Raw genomic sequence first — 19370 nt, 5'->3', positions numbered from 1 at the left:
TGCAAAGCGTTTGTTGTAAGAGCAGCACCTCCAATGCAAAGGAAGGCTGAAGGAATAGAGATGACTTCTCGCGGAAATATTATAGTGATGCCTCAGCAATCAAAAAGTGATCAGTGTCTTGAGAAAGTGCAAACTATTAGTGATAACAAAGTGTGTGGCCCTAGCAGGCAAAGTCGGGGCACTTCGCCCGTACTTCACTCTTTTGTGTCAATCGACGACAAATAATGTATTAGCATTAAGTTAGTTTAAGGACCTATTGTCTATCACCTTGTATCACCATCATCATCTTGTGGCCCGGGAGCATGTACGAGCTAGCACGTACATTGCTGATCCTACATCATTTTCCCGTAGTCCCGGCAAGTGCATACTCTCGGGCAGTTCGCTACTAGCCGTCATCAATCGCGCACTCATTTACTAGCATTAGCATTCAATCAATATATTATCATTTTATATCAAGGACTTTTAATTCAACAATCATATTCTATCATAGCACAAAAAGGGTGTAGTCGAGTAAGCAGCTCCTACACTATCTAAATATTTATTAGATAATATAAAAAAAATATGCGAAAATTGTGATGTTTGTATCAAGAATAAGTCTAGAACAGCATACAGGTTTGGGCTAATGTCTCGCTTAGGACCTGCCACCTATCCGTTCCAAATAGTATCTATAGATACCATAGGTGGATTTGGTGGAGTGCGCTCAACCAAGACATATTTACACCTCCTAGTAGATCACTTCACTCGTTACGCCTATATTTTAACTTCCAAGACACAGTATGCAAATGACTTTATAAAACTAGTCCAAAAAGTAACACAAGATTATAAAATTGATTTAATTTTATCTGACCAATATCCAGGCATCAATTCAAGGGAATTTAAATATTTTTTAGAAAAGGAAGGTATACCTATAGTGTTCACTGCAGTAAATGCACCATTTTCTAACGGATTGAATGAGAGATTAAACCAGACATTGGTTAATAAAATCCGTTGTAAGATTAATGAAAGAAAGGATAAAATCGCTTGGACTACTATTGCGCACGAATGCACGGAAAAGTATAACGAAACTGAACATAGTGTAACAGGCTTCTCCCCAAAATATTTACTGGAAGGGAAAAATGTAGACATTCTATTACATGAATTGAAACAAAATAAATTACAGAGTCATCTAGAACAAGACCGAAAACTTGCCTTAGAAAATAGTATAAAATCACACAATTATAATAAACAAAGATTTGACAAAAATAGAAAACATTATGAATTTGAAGTTGGAGATTCAGTCTATGTTGAAAACGGAAATCGGCTAAACCGAAAAAAATTGGATGAATTAAAGATAGGACCATATCAAATTTTGTAGAAAAAATATCCAACTCAATTTACAAAGTTAACACAGGTCATAAAAAGTTACAGTCAATTTTTTTCCATATCACAAAACTCATTCCATTAATAGTAACGCAGTAGAACTTTATCATTTCAAGTGGGGGAGAGGGGGAGATGTAAATGAAGTGCCTGATACTTCATTTCGTTTGAATTTACCGCATAATAAATTTTGTGTAATATTATCTGTGAATCTATGGAGTTAAGTGACATTGACATTTGACAGGACTACAGCACATGTATTCTCTTGGGCACATGTAAAATAGAAAGAAAGGTTAGGATCTAATTTAGTGAGAATTATATTTTATATTCAAGGATTATAAAAAGACATATATATGGGGCAACTCGTGACACTTAAGCCCTTGTGTTGAAGTATATTTGAAATTCCCGCGTTTTGGTTTGAATATTATGGTACTTATATTTAAAAAAAAAATGTTTTTCTTTGTCTATGCACTCTGTGCTCTGTGTTCTCTCTCTGCTAAAATTATCATGGCTGTAATGTGCTCGTAATTTACATATGTGAAAATAAAATAAAATAACAAGTTGAAACTGTTTTATTACAACAGGTTATGGGCCCAGATTCGTGAAAGTATTAGTAAGTAAAAAAAAATAGTTCGCCGGTCATATATTGTGATACGACCTTTCGACTTAACCTTTCGCGCACGTGGCTGTAAGAACAAAGAGATGTCGTCAAATTCCATGGCGTTGATTGAAAAGTTGGTTGGACGAGCCAATTATAATACTTGGAGATTCGCAGTTGAAACTTATCTGCAGCATGAAGAGCTTTGGTGCTGCATTGAAAATGAAGGCAAGCCTGTGGATCCGAAGCTTGATCTAAAAGCAAAATCAAAAATCATTTTATTAGTTGACTCAGTTAACTATATACACATACAAGAAGCAAAAACAGCAAAGGAAGTTTGGACAAATTTACAGAAGGCTTTCGATGACAAAGGGTTGACTCGTCGTGTGGGTCTACTCAAAGATTTACTTACAACCACTTTAGACAATTGTCAAGATATAGAAGACTACGTAAACAAGATCATGACAGCGGCGCATACTCGTAAACTGCGAAACATCTCTTTTGAAGTAAATGATGAGTGGCTGGGTACTCTCCTTCTTGCCGGCTTGCCCGAAGTGTACAAGCCGATGATTATGGCATTAGAGAGTTCTGGCATATCCATTACAGCAGATTCAGTGAAGACTAAGCTCTTACAAGAGATAAAGAGCTCCGAGTCTGTGGCATTATATGCCGGTAATAAATATAAGCAGAAAGGACAAGCAAATACACAGGAGGTCTCAAAAGGTCCTCGTTGTTACAAGTGTAACAGATATGGTCACATTAGCAAGTACTGTAAAACAAAAAGGAAGGATCACAATAAGAAGGAAGAAAGAGAAAATGGTTATGTTGCAGTATTTTCAGCATCAACTTCAAATGATGAAAATAACTGGTATATTGACTCCGGAGCATCCATGCACCTAACTATGAGGCAGGACTGGCTGTATGATCTTTCACCGGCACCAGTCACGAGCATCCGTATCGCCAATGATAAAATGCTTGCAGTAAAGGGTTGTGGAAAAGTGAACATGTCAATAATTGATAAAAATGGAAAAACACAAAACATACAAATAACAAATGTGTTATATGTACCGGAATTGGCAAGTAATCTTCTCTCGGTGAGTCAACTTATAAAGAAGGGGCATTCTGTACAGTTTCATGATAATGGCTGTAAAATACTCAACAACTCAAAGGAAGAAATTTTGTCATGAAAGTTAATAAATAATATGTATTGCTTGAACGGAAGTACTGCGATGGCTTATGTCAGTAGCTCAGACAGTGACAGCTACCTGTGGCATCAAAGGATGATCCATCTCAACTTATCTGATCTTAGCAAATTACCTAACTGCGTAGAAGGTGTCAAGATAAGTGACAATAAATTGAACATGGTGTGCGAGTATTGTCAACAAGGAAAAATGTCAAGACTGCAGTTTCCTAAAGAAGGCTCCCGTGCAAAGAAGCCTTTGGAAATAGTACATTCAGACGTGTGTGGACCATTGGAAGTAAAGTCACTTGGTGGGGCACAATATTTCCTGACATTTGTGGATGATTTTACAAGGAAAGTATTTGTCTACTTCCTTAAAAGTAAGTCTGAAGTATTTAGTAAATTTAAAATGTTTAAAGTATTTGTAGAAAACCAACTCGATTTAAAAATTAAAAGATTAAGAACAGACAATGGTACTGAATATTTTAGCAATCAATTCATAGAGTATATGCAAAATTCAGGAATAATTCATGAAACTTCTAATCCATATACTCCTCAACAGAATGGATTAGCGGAACGCATGAATCGTACTCTTATGGAGAGAGCTCACTGTATGCTAATTAATGCCAATTTTCAGAAAATCTATTGGGCAGAAGCTGTGGCTACAGCAGCTTATATAACAAATAGATGTCCAACAAGGTCAATTTCATATGTGACACCTGAAGAGTTATGGTCCGGAAAGAAGCCAAACTTGAAGCATATACGAATCTTCGGATGTGAGGTTATGGTCCATGTGCCTAACGTCAAACGTCAAAAACTGGATTCTAAGGCAAGCAAAATGTTATTTGTTGGTTATTCAGAAACTACTAAAGGTTATCGTTTATTAGATACAAAAACAAAGAAAATAATTATTAGTAGAGATGTTATATTTTTGGAAAACAGTATTAGGAGAAAATTTACTATTGTATCACTTACTGATAAAGATTTTACTAATAATTTAACTGATCAAACTGCATGTTCTGAGAGTTCAGATTTTAAAAACTCTAAAGAAACTTGTGAGTTACAAAAATTATCAGATGATGATGTCGAGTCCTTTTATTCTGATGATGATTCTTTGTATGTACCTAAAAGAGAAGTAAAATTAGATCAGTTTAGTAATATAACAACACGAAAGAAAAACAAACATAATACTAATATTTACCTTTGTCAAGGTGGAGATCAACATGTAGAGGAAATACCACAAACTTACCAGAAAGCTCTGTCTTCTGCTGAAAAAGAAAAATGGGAAAAGTCTATACAGGAAGAGTTGAAAGCACATGAGAAGAATGAGACCTGGGAGTTGGTGAAGAAACCTGATAAAGTGAAAACAATTGGATGTAAGTGGGTTTTCAGAATCAAAGAAGATAATAATGGCCTACTATACAAGTCACGACTGTGTGCTATGGGATGTTCACAGAAGTATCAAGTGGATTACTCGGAGACATTCTCACCAACAGTCAGGTACGATTCTTTGAGAGTTATGCTTTCGAAAGTTTGTCAAGATAATTTAAAAATGATTCAATTTGACATTAAAACGGCTTTTCTCTATGGAAATATAAATGAAGACATTTATATGACTCCACCTAAAGGTTTAAATATTAAAGAAGGCTTTGTTTGTAAACTTAAAAGGTCCTTATATGGGTTAAAGCAAGCACCTAGGTGCTGGAACCAAAGATTTGATTCTGTATTAAAGAGATTTGGTTTCACTAACAGTCATTCAGATAAATGTGTATACACTGGTGAATTAGATGGAATCAAAGTTTACTTAATCCTTTATGTAGATGATGGGTTAATAATCTCACAAGACCAACATATATTAAATAAAGTAATTGATGATTTGAAGAAAAATTTTGAAATAAAAACTTGTGAACCTAGAAATTTTGTTGGTTTAGAAATTGAAAGAGGAAAAGATTATATATTCTTACATCAAACAAAATATATAGAGAAAATAATATGTAAATTCAATATGAGTAATGCAAATGGAAACAGTATACCAGTAGATATAAATACAAAACTTGAGAAAAATAACACAGAGTTGAACAAGAAAATACCGTATAGAGAGGCAGTTGGTTCCTTAATGCATTTGGCTATTGTAAGCAGACCAGATATTATGTACGGTGTTAGCTTAGTGAGCAGGTATTTAGATAGCTATAATGATAGTCACTGGAAAGTAGTTAAAAAAATTATCAAATACCTAATAGACACAAAAGAATATGGTCTGTACTTCACTCCTAAACAACAAAACATAGTGGAAAGCTATAGTGATGCAGACTATGCAAATGATTCAGAAACAAGACGTTCAATGACAGGATATGTTTTTATTAAAAATGGTGCCGCTATAACTTGGGCTAGTCAGCGTCAACAAACCATAGCATTATCTACAACAGAAGCTGAATTTATGGCTGCTTGCAGCGCTACTAAAGAAGCCATTTGGTTAAAACAGCTTTTGTTAGATATAGATGAATATAATCAGGTATCTTTAAGTTTAAATATAGATAATCAGAGTGCAATTTCTGTCATAAAAAATGAAAATTATCATAAACGCTGTAAACATATTGACATAAAGTATAAGTTTGTAAAAGAAAAATATGAGGAAAAAGTTATTGATTTAAAGTATATAAATACCAATGAACAATGTGCTGATATATTAACTAAACCTTTGTGTAAAACTAAATTTCAATACTTAAGAAATAAGTTAGGTATTTGTAAACTGTAACAATAATCTTGTATGATTATTTCTTAAGTTCATGTATTGCTGAGAGTCTTTGTAAACAGGTGTATTCTGTTTAAGAAAGTTATTATTTGAATATATATATAACTTTTGTTAATTAATGTTTAATTAAGTAAAACGTTGGAATTTGGAGAGAGTGTTGAAGTATATTTGAAATTCCCGCGTTTTGGTTTGAATATTATGGTACTTATATTTAAAAAAAAAATGTTTTTCTTTGTCTATGCACTCTGTGCTCTGTGTTCTCTCTCTGCTAAAATTATCATGGCTGTAATGTGCTCGTAATTTACATATGTGAAAATAAAATAAAATAACAAGTTGAAACTGTTTTATTACAACACCTTGCCCATATGCCCAGTGAACTCTCTACAAGGAACACGTACATACCCTAAAGTATTATCACTTATTTTTGTTACACACTGTATAGGGGGTTTCGGGGGCGATAAATCGATCTAGCTAGGAATCATTTTTAGAAAATGTCATTTTCATCGAATACCGAGCAAAGCTCGGTCAAATAGCTAGTGATTCATAATATGATTCTCCAAAGCGACCATTTTAGCCCCGCTGTTACCTTGTCCGTATTAATTGACTGTAGCAGAGTTGTCATTTAGTTAGCGACAGATCCTCGACAGCGGCGGCTCGCGTGTGTTATTAGCGATGTCAGCGGCCCCGCCCCGCCCCGCCCCCGCCGCCACTCACCCGGTAATTAAACTGCTAACGACAGCCCCGCCCCGCTGGAACAAAGGAACACACTCATAAAACCGCCAAACGCCTGACAACAGTCAAAGTCCCTTCGAAAGACGAGCACCGAAACAAGAAAGGAAACGCAATGTTCACGTAAGAAGGCTCATAGTTACATAGAACTATAAGTAGTGATGTGGCTCAGGACCATTTTTCCTATCCTATCGACGGTATTGAACAAATATTGATATTTGTCAGCGAATCTACAGAAGCTGAAAATGATTCAGGTCAAGCGCGGGCCTCTGCCTCGCGCCGCACGCGCGAGTGCTTCGCGCGGCGGGCTTCCTGCGGCGGCGCGAGGGCGGCGCGGCGGCGGACCGCTGGCACCGCGCCTACCGCCGCACTGTGCTGCTGCTGACTGGCGCCTACCTGCTGCTGGAGACTGTCTACGCCCTCCGCGCCCGCAACGATATGGAGAAGCTATCCAAAGTGATGTTCCTCCTGCTGTGCCACGTCACCTCCATCGCCAAGCAGATCGTTTTCTACGCGGACGCCGATCGCATCGACGAGGTGCTGCGCAACCTCGACGGTGAGGTCGCTCCCTGCCTATCTTGCTGCCTAAGTATATTTTCAATTAACGAATCAAAACGATAATGTCCCGTGTAATTCCGACTTCCGAAGCAGCGCCGCTGCTGGCGGGTAGCAGCGCGGGCGGCGCGGCGAGGCTGGCGCGGACGGCGGCGGCGGCGCGGCGGCTGCTGCTGGGGTACGCGGGCTGCGCGGTCGTGGTGTGCCACCTGTGGCTGGCGCTGACCCTGCTGGCGCGCGCCGCCGGCCAGCCCGTTGAGTTCTCCTTCTGGACCGGCTTCGATACGCAACCGCTCGTCGCGTTCGTATTGCTCTGTGGCACGATACGTGCACTTTGATTCGACACGTTTCGTTGGAATTATTACTCGTATTATTAGTGTTCGTTTACCCGTCAGGTTCGTGCCGTGCCTGCTGTACTCGCACTACGTGATCACGCTCGTGGGCATCGCGAACACGACGATGGACGGCTTCATGGCCACAATCCTCTACCTCTGCAAGACGCAGCTGGAGATTCTCAGGTGGCAAAAGACTGGTGATTGATGAATGTACGACTACAATGTTCGGTCAGACATCGAAGTAATTGCAGTGTTTACAGCATGATATAAATTACTAGACGTACCGCGCGGCTCTGCTCGCGTAAATTAGATGTTTTACAGACAAATTAGTCAATAAAAATAGCCTATGGGCTATGATCCTTCACGTGGTCTATTTCCTATCTGAGCCAAATAACAGAAAAATTACTCCAGTAGTTCGTGAGATAAGTCCTTTTAAACAATTTCCCTAGTTTTTTTCACATTTTCCTATATTTCTTCGTTCCTATTAGTCTTAGCGTGATAAAATATAGCCTATAGCCTTCCTCGATAAATAGTCTATCTAACACTGAAAGATTTTTTCAAATCGGACCAGTAGTTCTTGAGCGCGTTCAAATAAGCCCTTTTAAATAATATCCCCCCGTTTTTTCCACATTTTCCTCTGTTTCCTTGCTCCTATTAGTCTTAGGGCAATAAAATATAGCCTATAGCCTTCCTCGATAAATAGGCTATCTAACACTGAAAGTCAAATCGGACCAGTAGTTCCTGAGATTAGCGCATTCATTTCAAATAATTTCTCCCGTTTTTTCCACACTTTCCTCTATTTATTCGCTCCTATTAGTCTTAGCGCAATAAAATATAGCCTAGAGGCTTCCTCGATAAATAGGATATCTAACACTGAAAGAAATTTTCAAATCGGACCAGTAGTTCCTAAGATTAGCGCGTTCAAACAAACAAACAAACTCTTCTCAATTATAAGTATTATTATTATTATTATCTATACTTATATTGGGAAGAGTTTGTTTGTTTGTTTGTTTGTTAGTTCTATACTTATAATTTCCGCGCGGTAAGTATTATTATTATCTATACTTATAAATTTATAATTGGGAAGAGTTTTTTTGTTTGTTTGTTTGTTTGAACGCGCTACTCTCAGGAACTACTGGTCCGATTTCAAAAATTATTTCAGTGTTAGATAGCCCATTTATCTAAAAAGGCTATAGGCTATATTTTATTACGCTAATACTAATAGGAGCGAAGAAATAGAGGAAAGTGTGGATAAATCGGGAGGAAATTATTTGAAAGGGTTTATTTGAACGCGCTAATCTCAGGAACTACTGGTCTGATTTGAAAAATTATTTCAGTGTTAGATAGCCTATTTATTGAGGAAGGCTATAGGCTATATTTAATCGCGCTAAGACTAATAGGAGCGAAGAAATAGAGGAAAGTATTGAAAAAACGGGGTAATTATTTGAACGCGCTAATCTCAGGAACTACTGGAGCAATTTTTCTGGTATTTGGCACAGATAAGAAGTAGACCACGTGAAGGATCAAAGGCTATTTTTGTGGACTAATTTGTCTGTGAAATTTCTAATTTACGCGGGCGAAGCCGCGCGGAACGTTATATTTCGCGTGGTCACAACATCACCCGTAAACAGCTGGACCCATTTTGCTGAAATTTGATATAAAATACTTTGAGTCCTTTGAGTCTCGGGAAAGGACACGGAATACTAATTTGGTCCCGGAAAATGTACGGTTCCCGCACAATAAACTTTTATGATTCTCGCCTAAACTACTCAATCTATTTTGATGAAATTTGATATGGCAATACTGAGGGCAATACTTTCAATCTCGGGAAAGGACAAGGGACACTTTTTATCCCGGAAAATATACGGTTCCCGCACAATAAACTTTTATGATTCTCGCCTAAACTATTTAATCTATTTTGATGAAATTTGGCATGGAGATTGGAGATACTAATTTGAATCTGGGACAAGGAATGTTTTTTGTCCCGGAAAAATGTGCGGTTCCTACACAATTTACTTTTCTGATTTGCGCGTAAACGATTTAATAGATGTACGGAAACAACTATAAAAGTCCACGCGGTCGAAGTCGCGGGTAACAGCTAGTAATATTATAATATTATAGTATAGATAAGTATAGATGCCTATGTAGTACAACGCCGACCGTGCAGTTGAAACTTCGGTGACACGATACTGATTTCTGATAATGTGTTAATTTGTCCGTTTTAATGATCGTTTTGTGGTAGAGAGGACTTGCGGACGCTGCCGGAGCGCGCGCGGTCGGCGGCGGGCGAGCAGCACGAGGCGACGGGCGAGCAGCACGAGGCGACGGGCGAGCAGCACGAGGCGACGCTGCTTCGCGAGTTCGTGCGCTGCTTTCGCCACTACCAGGCCGTCACCGAGTGAGTTACTCCACTAACTACAGGCTGACTGACTATAGTTAATGGACTGACTCGTGCTTATGTTTCGAACAGGATAGCTACGTCGTTCCAGGACATCTTCGGCCTGGCGATCTTCATACAGGTGGGAGTGGGCGGCGGCATCCTGTGCATGGCGGCGTACAAGATGGCCAGCGTGAGTGGCGTGGCGTCTACTTAGAGAAACATAGAGTAACAATTATTAGCATAGTGACTAGCGTGTGCCTAACTATGCGTGTGCGCAGCTCTCGGTGGCGAGTGCGGAGTTCGCGTCCATGCTGCTGTTCATCGCCTGCATCCTCACCGAGCTGTTCCTCTACTGCTACTACGGCAATGAGCTTAAAGTCGAAGTAGGATATACCCATAATAATTTTATAGTTTTAAAATAATAATAATAAATAAACAATACTTAATTAAAACATTTTATTAAACATACAAGGGACAAAACACAGCCAGAGTTTATAATAACATTTTAAACTTTCGCGTTGCATTATAATTAAACTTTTTAATCGGGACTTAACGCGACTTATTTAAGTAGTAATGCTACTACGAGTACATACTTTTTCTCGACGTTTCGGCCGTGTTGCAACGGCCGTGGTCACGAGGGGACTGCAGGAGCGCGACGTCTTCGTCTGCACCGGGCGGTCTGTTCTACGACTACCCTCAAGTTGTCCAATATTTGTGTTCCAATACACTGAAAGTCAGTAGGTTCACTGCGACACACAACACTAACTGTATCCGGGTTTACACTTATAGACACAGGTGACACACGCGGTTTGCACTTATTAATCACTGGATTCCACGGGCGACAATTTAAATCCGTCCTCACGATTGAAAGTTTTGTACTTTTTAATTTCAATGGCTTCACGTATTACTCTCGTGTGGTAATGACGATCCGTAGAGAGGATTTTAGGGTCGTGTAGTTCCATCCAGTGATTAGTCCCCATATCAAGCAGATGTTCTGCTACCGCAGATTTATTTGTCTGGCGATTTTTCACTGCGGCTATGTGCTCTTTCACTCTTTCGCCAATAGTCCGTTTCGTTTAGCCAATGTACGAACTACCACAGCTACAATCTATTTTATAAACCCCAGGAGTTTGGAAAGGTAAGGAATCCTTTGGTGACCGAAGTACTTGTGATATTTTACGTAACGGAGTATACACAGTCTTAATGGAGTATTTCCTCAGCTCTGTTCCAATTTTGTCCGTTACGCCTTTGACGTATGGTAAAAATGCTGCTTGACGGTTCACCTCTGGATACCTCGTTTTCTCCTTCTGTCTTCTCAATCCTCTCGACACCATATTCATTATACTATGTAGTAGTGTAGAATGAAAAATTTACCATTTAGAATGACTACTCAGCAAATAATAACAAAATTTAAGCAGTCGATTTGTTTCGAGGCAGTGAGAGAGATAGATGTATTTTTGAAATTGTATGAATGGCTTTTTTCTTATTAGAAATTTTATTTGATATTAATAAAGTTGCTTGTATTCGTGAATATTTGAACGCTCACTGAAAATCACTTACATTATAATATTTTTTCTTTAAAAACATTTGATATTTAACATTAACAATGCAACATACGAAATAAATAAATAAATAATACTAATTTATTACCAAATAATACCAATATATACCAAAGTGAAATGTACAATTTGGTCTTCTTAATAAAATTATGACATAAATACTAAAAATATACTACTCCTTCTTGTGAAGTTAGATGAAAACGTACGTTTTTATAAATATACACAAACACACTTGAAATTATCTAGATTATATTATGTTACGATAAATTTAACAGTCATAGTACCTTATCTTTTTAGTAAATACATAGAGTTAAGTCTTAAAGGTTTATAATAGTGACTAATTTTTAGACAAACCATTGGAGGCCCCACATTTGAGATATTTTGGGGCCATTGTGACATCGGCTATGGCTAGACATCGGCGAACAATAATGTTTTGGCGTTAAATTAGAATATAATGTCTTTATCTTGTAGTGTCATTGAAGAGACAGCAGCAGCTGTCCAAGTATCATAATTACAATGAGGGTGTGTGAAGTTCCATTTGCCACCTAGTCTTAAGGGTCTTAAGGTAGCCTTAAGGTCTATCGTGTCAAATAAGCATAATTATCGTGAAGCAATTTGAAATGATAGGCTCTAAGGCTATATTATAATATATTGTGGCACCTTGTGGCAAATAGAATTTCAAACACCCATATTGCATATTGCTTGGATTATATTATACTAAAATGATTCCTAGCTATATCGCCCCCGAGACCCCCAATATACTAAATTTCATGAAAATCGTTGGAGCTGATTCCGAGATTCCAATTATATAGGTATATATATATTATACAAGAATTTCTCGTTTAAATATATAAGATTTTGTAACCACGGCCCTATGAGCTGTCCTATGACAATGTCATTCTTTGATGAAAGTGGGACCCGTGCGAGTTTCTTACGCCGGTTCTTCTCGCCGGGGTAGTTCCCGAACCGGTGGTAGGCATCAGTGATCAGGTAGACATTCTGAAAAAAAATTATTCAAATTTACTCAGAAATAAAACATTTTTAGGGTTCCGTACCTCAAAAGGAAAAAACGGAACCCTTATAGGATCACTTTGTTGTCCGTCTGTCCGTGCGTCCGTCTGTCAAGACCCTTTTTCTCAGGAACGCGTGGAGGTATGAAGCTGAAATTTCTATCAATTACTCAGGTCTACTGTCCCTTGAAGCTGTGAAAAAATCAAACTTCTAAGCCAACGCAATCAAAAGATACAGCCGTTTATGCCGCAAATTTTCGACACTTGCAAGGGAATCAAAACCTACAGGGTGCTTCCCGTGAACTCAGAATCTTGAAATTTGGTACGAAGCAACGTCTTATAGCATAGATAAAGGAAAAATTACGAAAACCATAAATTTTTAGTTACATCACATAATATATATTTTTTTAATAATTTTAAACTTACTACCCATTTCCTCATAAACGCGTAGAGGTATTAAATTGAAATTCATACCAAATACTCAGGTCTATAATACCTTTAAGCTGTCGGAACCCTCGGTGCGCGAGTCCGACTCGCACTTGGCCGGTTTTTTTTATTTATTTTTAGGTTTTTAACAGATATATTATCATTTTTGTAGTTGTTACTATTGATACCGGTTTTGCGGTATTTATAAAGTATTGTGACGTCACGTAGTCGTTTATAACTCATAGACGTAATATATTAAAAAATATACAGTATTTTTGTCTATATCATAACTCACAAGTCACAACTCTAAAAACTGTCTTAGGACATATCAATATTTAGATTAAAATATGTAATTTTGTAAACGCAACTTTCTAAGATAGTTTATTGGTGCATTTATAATTGCTGAACAGATTTTGATGAAATATAATTTGAATCCTGAAAAGGACAAAGAATGATTAAAATTAACAATAAATTGCAATAAACGATTTTGACGCATAGATGCGGTCACCATCTATAGTTTGTGCGTTTTATGATGATATGCGTGACACATTATAATTGACAATAGTAGGGAAGTTACCTAACAAAAATTAATCGATAGTTTAAAAATATCGAATCACTTCGTAAAGGAATTGCAATCGAAATTATCGATTTCGTACTGACATTTCAGTGGTGCCGGCGATTTAAGATGGCCGCCCTTTTTTATCGATTTGATTTCGATTCAACAGAGTCAATCTCTATTGACATAAGTTCCGTTTCATTCATATTATGACATTTTTCAAATGTTTTCGTAACAATAATTTTATACTCCTATTTCACAGTTAATATTTATAATTTTTATTAATTAGTTAGCATTTAGCATCTTTTCATTTTTATTCATTTACAATTATAGGAAACATTTGTTTTTGTAGATGAAAAATAATTTATTACATTTAGATTTAATTTATTACATTTAGACTAATGGTCGCAGCACTCCAGCAACATGTTTAGCCAAGTTGTATGTCGAAGAGTCAATTTGACTCACAATGGGCCTCAGAGGAATGTTCCTTTTGTGAATTTTAGGCAGACCATATAGCTTAGGGGGTTGCACAGCTTTGGGTTGTACTCGTAGAAAATTGTACTCGTCCTCCGTGAAGACATCTTTGTTTTCGTGGATCAAAGTTCGAATGCGCCGAGTAACTCTGGCCGTTGGATTGTATGACACTGGTTTGTATACATTTGTGTTAGACAGCAAACTCCTTATTTTCTGCACATATTCTTCGGTACTCATAACTACAGTAGCGTTTCCTTTATCAGCCCTTAGCACTAAGATGTCATTGTTGTTTCTTAACCGTTTAAGTGCTAGCCGCTCTTCTGTAGTTATGTTACTCTTTGGCAGTTTCGACTTACGTAATATCACCGCTATATCCTGCCTTATAACTTCTGCATCCGCGGTTGGAACTTTATTACGTGAAATAGCCTGCTCCACGCTACACACTATTTCCTCGTAAGGAATTCGCTGAGGTGTTAATGCGTAATTCATTCCTTTGGCCATTTGGATTTGCGGTCGTGGCTCACTTTACATAACTCGTATGTTCGCAACGCTTGATGGAACGTTATACGATCACATTTATCAAAATCTTCAGTAGACACCCTACTGCATTCCAAATGCACTGTGTACAGTTCACTCACCACCCTACTCAGTTCAATGTGATTGTTCCGTATAAGTAAAAAGTATGTACTCGTAGTAGCATTACTACTTAAATAAGTCGCGTTAAGTCCCGATTAAAAAGTTTAATCAGAGTTTATAATGTTACGTGCTAGAGATCGATGGATTTGGAGAGAAAGACCTGCTGCCTCTCTTGATTATTCACAAAGTTACACAAAGCACTATATCCAAAAATACTAAGCACTATCACTATCATAGGTCGTAGCCAAGTCGTAGGTTCCACTAGAATCACTTTTTGATCACTTGTTTTCACTTCGACGTCGCCTTGATGATAGCTCGTATCGAACTGAATTATCGGCCCATCCTCCTGCGACTATTATAAATGGGTCGAGACTCGAGGCGAGCCCTAGACTCTACGCGAACATTCCTTCCCGAATGTACACAAGTGGCGTAAACAAGTGTGGAATACTTCGAGAAGCCTAACGCCATCTAGTATCCAATAGTATCCAATAGTGGACGCTGCCTGCGTTTCTTCCATAAGTTGCGCTGGTTTGACGCTAAATGGCTCTGTGTGTCCGTAACAATAACAACACAAAAGAATAACAAGCAAATTGAGATGACGCACTACTAATATTTACCTACTTCAAATTAAACTAAAAGGTAATTAGTCGGTTATAGCTTCGCAATGCACACACCGCATATTGTTCGGCAAGCCACTCAGATATCGACTGCGGCAAGCCGCCTGATCTTCCGTGGCCCCCTGTCAGTCTGTGATCCCAGTTCCCACAAAAGGCACTCTTTTATAATTATTTCCTACAAATAAACATTACAACACACACATACATAAATAAAAACTCGTAGCATTTTTGTCGCTAATAATGAGATAATAATGTATGTTTATTTTTTTGCAAAATAAAAATCGAGACGTTGTCTGTTTCTGCTAATATAAATTTAAAGGTGTAGTAGCGTGAGTGATGTGTGTGTGTGTGCAGAGTGGGCTGGTGGCGAGCGCGGCGTACTCGATGCGCTGGGTGGGGCTGTCGGCGCGCGCGCGGCGCATGCTGCTGCTGCTGCTGCTGCGCGCCGGCCGTGACCTCAGCCCCGCCGCCGCCGGCCTCGTGCCGCTCTCTCTCGAGACCTACGTCAAGGTACGATACAAAACATCATTTTGTATATATCATAGAGATTGGAGGATCCCGACTCCCGGCACCTCATAAGTCATAATTCATAATATACGAAATTATTTCGAACATTTAAATTGCTGGGAGCCGATTAATCTGCATCAACCTAAAGTATGTTAAAGTAGCGAGATTTGGTATTGTTACGTGCTAGGGTTCGAAGGATTTGGAGAGAGAGACCTGCTGACTCTCTTGAAGACTTTATTCACTAAGTCTGGGTCACACAAGCACACACTAGGTCACAACACTTAGCACTAAGTCCAAACACTAATCACTAGGTCCAATCGCTAAGCACTATCACTCTCCTAGGTCGTAGCCAAGTCGCAGGTTTCACTGGTTCACTCGCTATTGATCACTTGTTGTCACTCCGAAGTCGCCTTGATGATAGCTCGTATCGAACTGATTTACGGCGCGTCCTCCTGCGATTATTTATGTGGGTTGAGGCGAGCCCTAGACTGCTCGAGAACATTCCTTCCCGAATGTACACAATAAACGTAAACAAGTAAACACGTAAACAAATAAACAGGTAAACACGTAAACAACCTGATCAGTTTCGCTGGTTTGACGCTAGATGGCACTATATGTCCGTAACAATAGTCCCCTCTTAGAGATGCTCGTCCCGAGCATCATTGTTACTGCCATGGTAACGCGCCACGCTGTTCCTACGACTCCTGGTCTGCAGTCCCTTCACATCAGCATACAGCAATCAAATAGTACATTTGCGGCACCAATCCTGCACATCTTCTCGCCAATGCAATCAGAAGAATCGTTCCCGCACTTTTATTAGCATCCTCTTGACTCCCTGATACGCCCTCATGTATCTCGCGGAGGACATCTGGTACTCTCGCCCTTGGGACAGTTATCTGAAAATAGAACTCTCTGCCGTTAGCCTTCTGCCATTTCCGGTAGAGTATTCCGTCCTGAAGTATCAGACTGTCCCATTGCTCCCAGTACGCCTTAGTGACAGCGCCAGTGGGTGCAACCTCACTCCAGATTGGTTTTACGTTACCCCGTTTCTTCCATGTGATGATGTGCCGAAGGTCGTCATCTCTTTCTTGAGCCTTTCTCATAGCATCATACTCCAAGTGCCCCAAATAACTTGTTCTCTTTGATCCGCTCCGTGCCTGGGAGGTAACAGTTACCGGGGCTTTCTCCGCGTCATCCAGTACTCGCCCCTTATTTCTGGATTCTATTCGTTTCCCATGATCCCGAGTAGGGCACGAAACCGCTTGCTTCTTCAATTCCTCCATTTGTTCCTCGATCCTTTTCATCCTTGCCATCTGGGTCTTCTTCTGCGGGCAGTTTAGCTGAAGATGGCCCCTCTCACTACACTTATAGCACATGGCTTCAAATCTTTTCCTCGTACTCGTAGGAGCCTTAACTTCCTTGACTTCCTCAGATACCTTGTGGATCTTATGGGTCTGTCGTATGTCATGGCGAACAGCCTCGACTTCCAAAGCATGCGCTAATGCTTCCTTTAGCGAGGTATGGTGACCAAGTCTTACTGCAGCCCTGACCTCCAGGTCTTTGATTCCGTCGACAAATCCTTGAACAATATTTGTGTCGACCATCTTGGTGGCGGCTCCCGGATATGCCTTCCTGACGAGTTTTTCATTTTTTTATGAAATAAGGGGGAAAACGAGCAAACGGGTCACCTGATGGAAAGCAACTTCCGTCGCCCATGGACACTCGCAGCATCAGAAGAGCTGCAAGTGCGTTGCCGGCCTTTTAAGAGGGAATAGGGTAATAGGGGAGGGTAGGGAAGGGAAGGGAAGGGAATGGAATAGTTGAGGGTAGGGAAGGGAATAGGGTAGGGGTTAGGGGATTGGGCCTCCTGTAAACTCACTCACTCGGCGAAACACAGCGCAAGCGCTGTTTCACGCCGGTTTTCTGTGAGAACGTGGTATTTATCCGGCCGAGCCGGCCCATTCGTGCCGAAGCATGGCTCTCCCACGTATAAATTTCCAACACCCATTGTTGAAGTCCTTCTCCTGAACGTTGGACTCTGTCACGCAGTTGGGTACGGAACACGTGCTCCAGATGTCGCTCCCCGTATCTAGATTCAAGTGCCTCCATCAGGTCTTGAAACCCATTTCCCTTCCAGGACCGACAAAGCTTGACCTCTGAGCGCAACAGTGAGAGCGGTCAGGCATTGTTCTTTCGTCCATTCGTTGGCGGTAGCAACAGTCTGAAATTGCCGACGATAAGCTTTCCAAGAAATAGTGCCGTCGTATGGCGGTACTTTTACTCTTGGTCCCTGCGCCACCTGCACCACTCCGGTAGTACTAGACACCCCGACCTGGCCCGCAGTGGGTGGAGTTTGGTCCCCAGTGGGTGTGACCTCCGCAGCCCGTTGCACCCTTGTCCTGACACTTCCCTCGAAGTCCTCTCTCAGAGTCAATAACACTGCGCCCTTGTCCTCACACTCCCCTTGAACTCCTCTCTCGGAGTCAATGGCAGCAGCTCGCTGCGCCCTTGTCCTGACACTCCCCTTAAAGTCCTCTCTCGGAGTCAATGGCATCTCCAAATCCCACTTCTGACACCAGTTGTTACGTGCTAGGGTTCGAAGGATTTGGAGAGAAAGACCTGCTGACTCTCTTGAAGACTTTATTCACTAAGTCTAGGTCACACAAGCACACACTAGGTCACAACACTTAGCACTAAGTCCAAACACTAATCACTACGTCCAATCACTAAGCACTATCACTGTCCTTGGTCGTAGCCAAGTCGCAGGTTTCACTGGTTCACTCGCTATTGATCACTTGTTGTCACTCCGAAGTCGCCTTGATGATAGCTCGTATCGAAATGATTTACGGCCCGTCCTCCTGCAACTATTTATGTGGGTTGAAGCGAGCCCTAGACTGCTCGAGAACATTCCTTCCCGAATGTACACAATAAACGTAAACAAGGAAACACGTAAACAAATAAACAGGTAAACACGTAAACAACTGTTTAACTTTTCTAGAAGGTTCGAGTATGTACTTGCGCACCTCACGCCATCTAGTATTGAGTAGGGGATTTATGTTGTCTGTGTTCCCCTGATCAGTTTCGCTGGTTTGACGCTAGATGGCACTATATGTCCGTAACAGTATGTAGACTTTCAGGGAAGATTTGCAAAAATTTATTCTGAATAAAAAAAAAAGTTTGATTTTGAGAATTTGTATTAAATTAATAAATAATGAGATTGACTGACTGCTCGCAGATAATCAAGTCGTCGTACACTTTCTTCGCTGTCCTGCGCCAGACGAAGTGAAGCGAATACTGCACATCGTTCAGCGCGACCACCTCCAGCACGCTGCGCAGCAGCAGCTGGCCTGCAGGTGGCTGCAGAGCACTATGCACCTTCTGCTCGCTACTCTCATCAAAAGCGGCGAGGATCTTGCCGCGTCTAATTATACAATTTACTAGCGACCCGCCCCGGCTTCGCACGGGTATAAAATATATTATGGCCTATGTCAAACACAGAAGAAATGATTAAAATCGATTCAGTAGTTTTTAATTATACTCGTATTCATTACTACCCGTGGCTGGTACTACTAATATGAGTAATATACAATTATTATTCTGTGCCGTGGCCCGCATTGGTCGGTACCGCCCCGCCAAAAGCTACGTGTCCCGCAATTTTTAAATCTGTAATATCTTCAAAAATATTCATTTAAATCATATC

General features: G+C 40.0%; 1 protein-coding gene across 1 annotated transcript; it reads left to right on the top strand.

Moving 5' to 3' along the window:
- The first annotated feature begins 7038 nt into the window (after positions 1–7038).
- On the top strand, positions 7039–18956 carry LOC121727960 (odorant receptor 49b-like). The gene is made up of 9 exons (XM_042116044.1): positions 7039–7171; positions 7267–7471; positions 7566–7688; positions 9748–9805; positions 9839–9903; positions 9976–10075; positions 10164–10268; positions 15518–15673; positions 18906–18956. The coding sequence occupies exons 1-9, from the start codon at positions 7054–7056 to the stop codon at positions 18954–18956; spliced, it is 981 nt and encodes a 326-aa protein (XP_041971978.1). The 5' UTR covers positions 7039–7053.
- The last annotated feature ends 414 nt before the right edge of the window (positions 18957–19370 follow it).

This window comes from Aricia agestis, chromosome 6 (assembly GCF_905147365.1).
Source record: "Aricia agestis chromosome 6, ilAriAges1.1, whole genome shotgun sequence".
NCBI lineage: Eukaryota > Metazoa > Arthropoda > Insecta > Lepidoptera > Lycaenidae > Aricia > Aricia agestis.
This window is presented reverse-complemented; position numbering and strand designations above follow the sequence as displayed.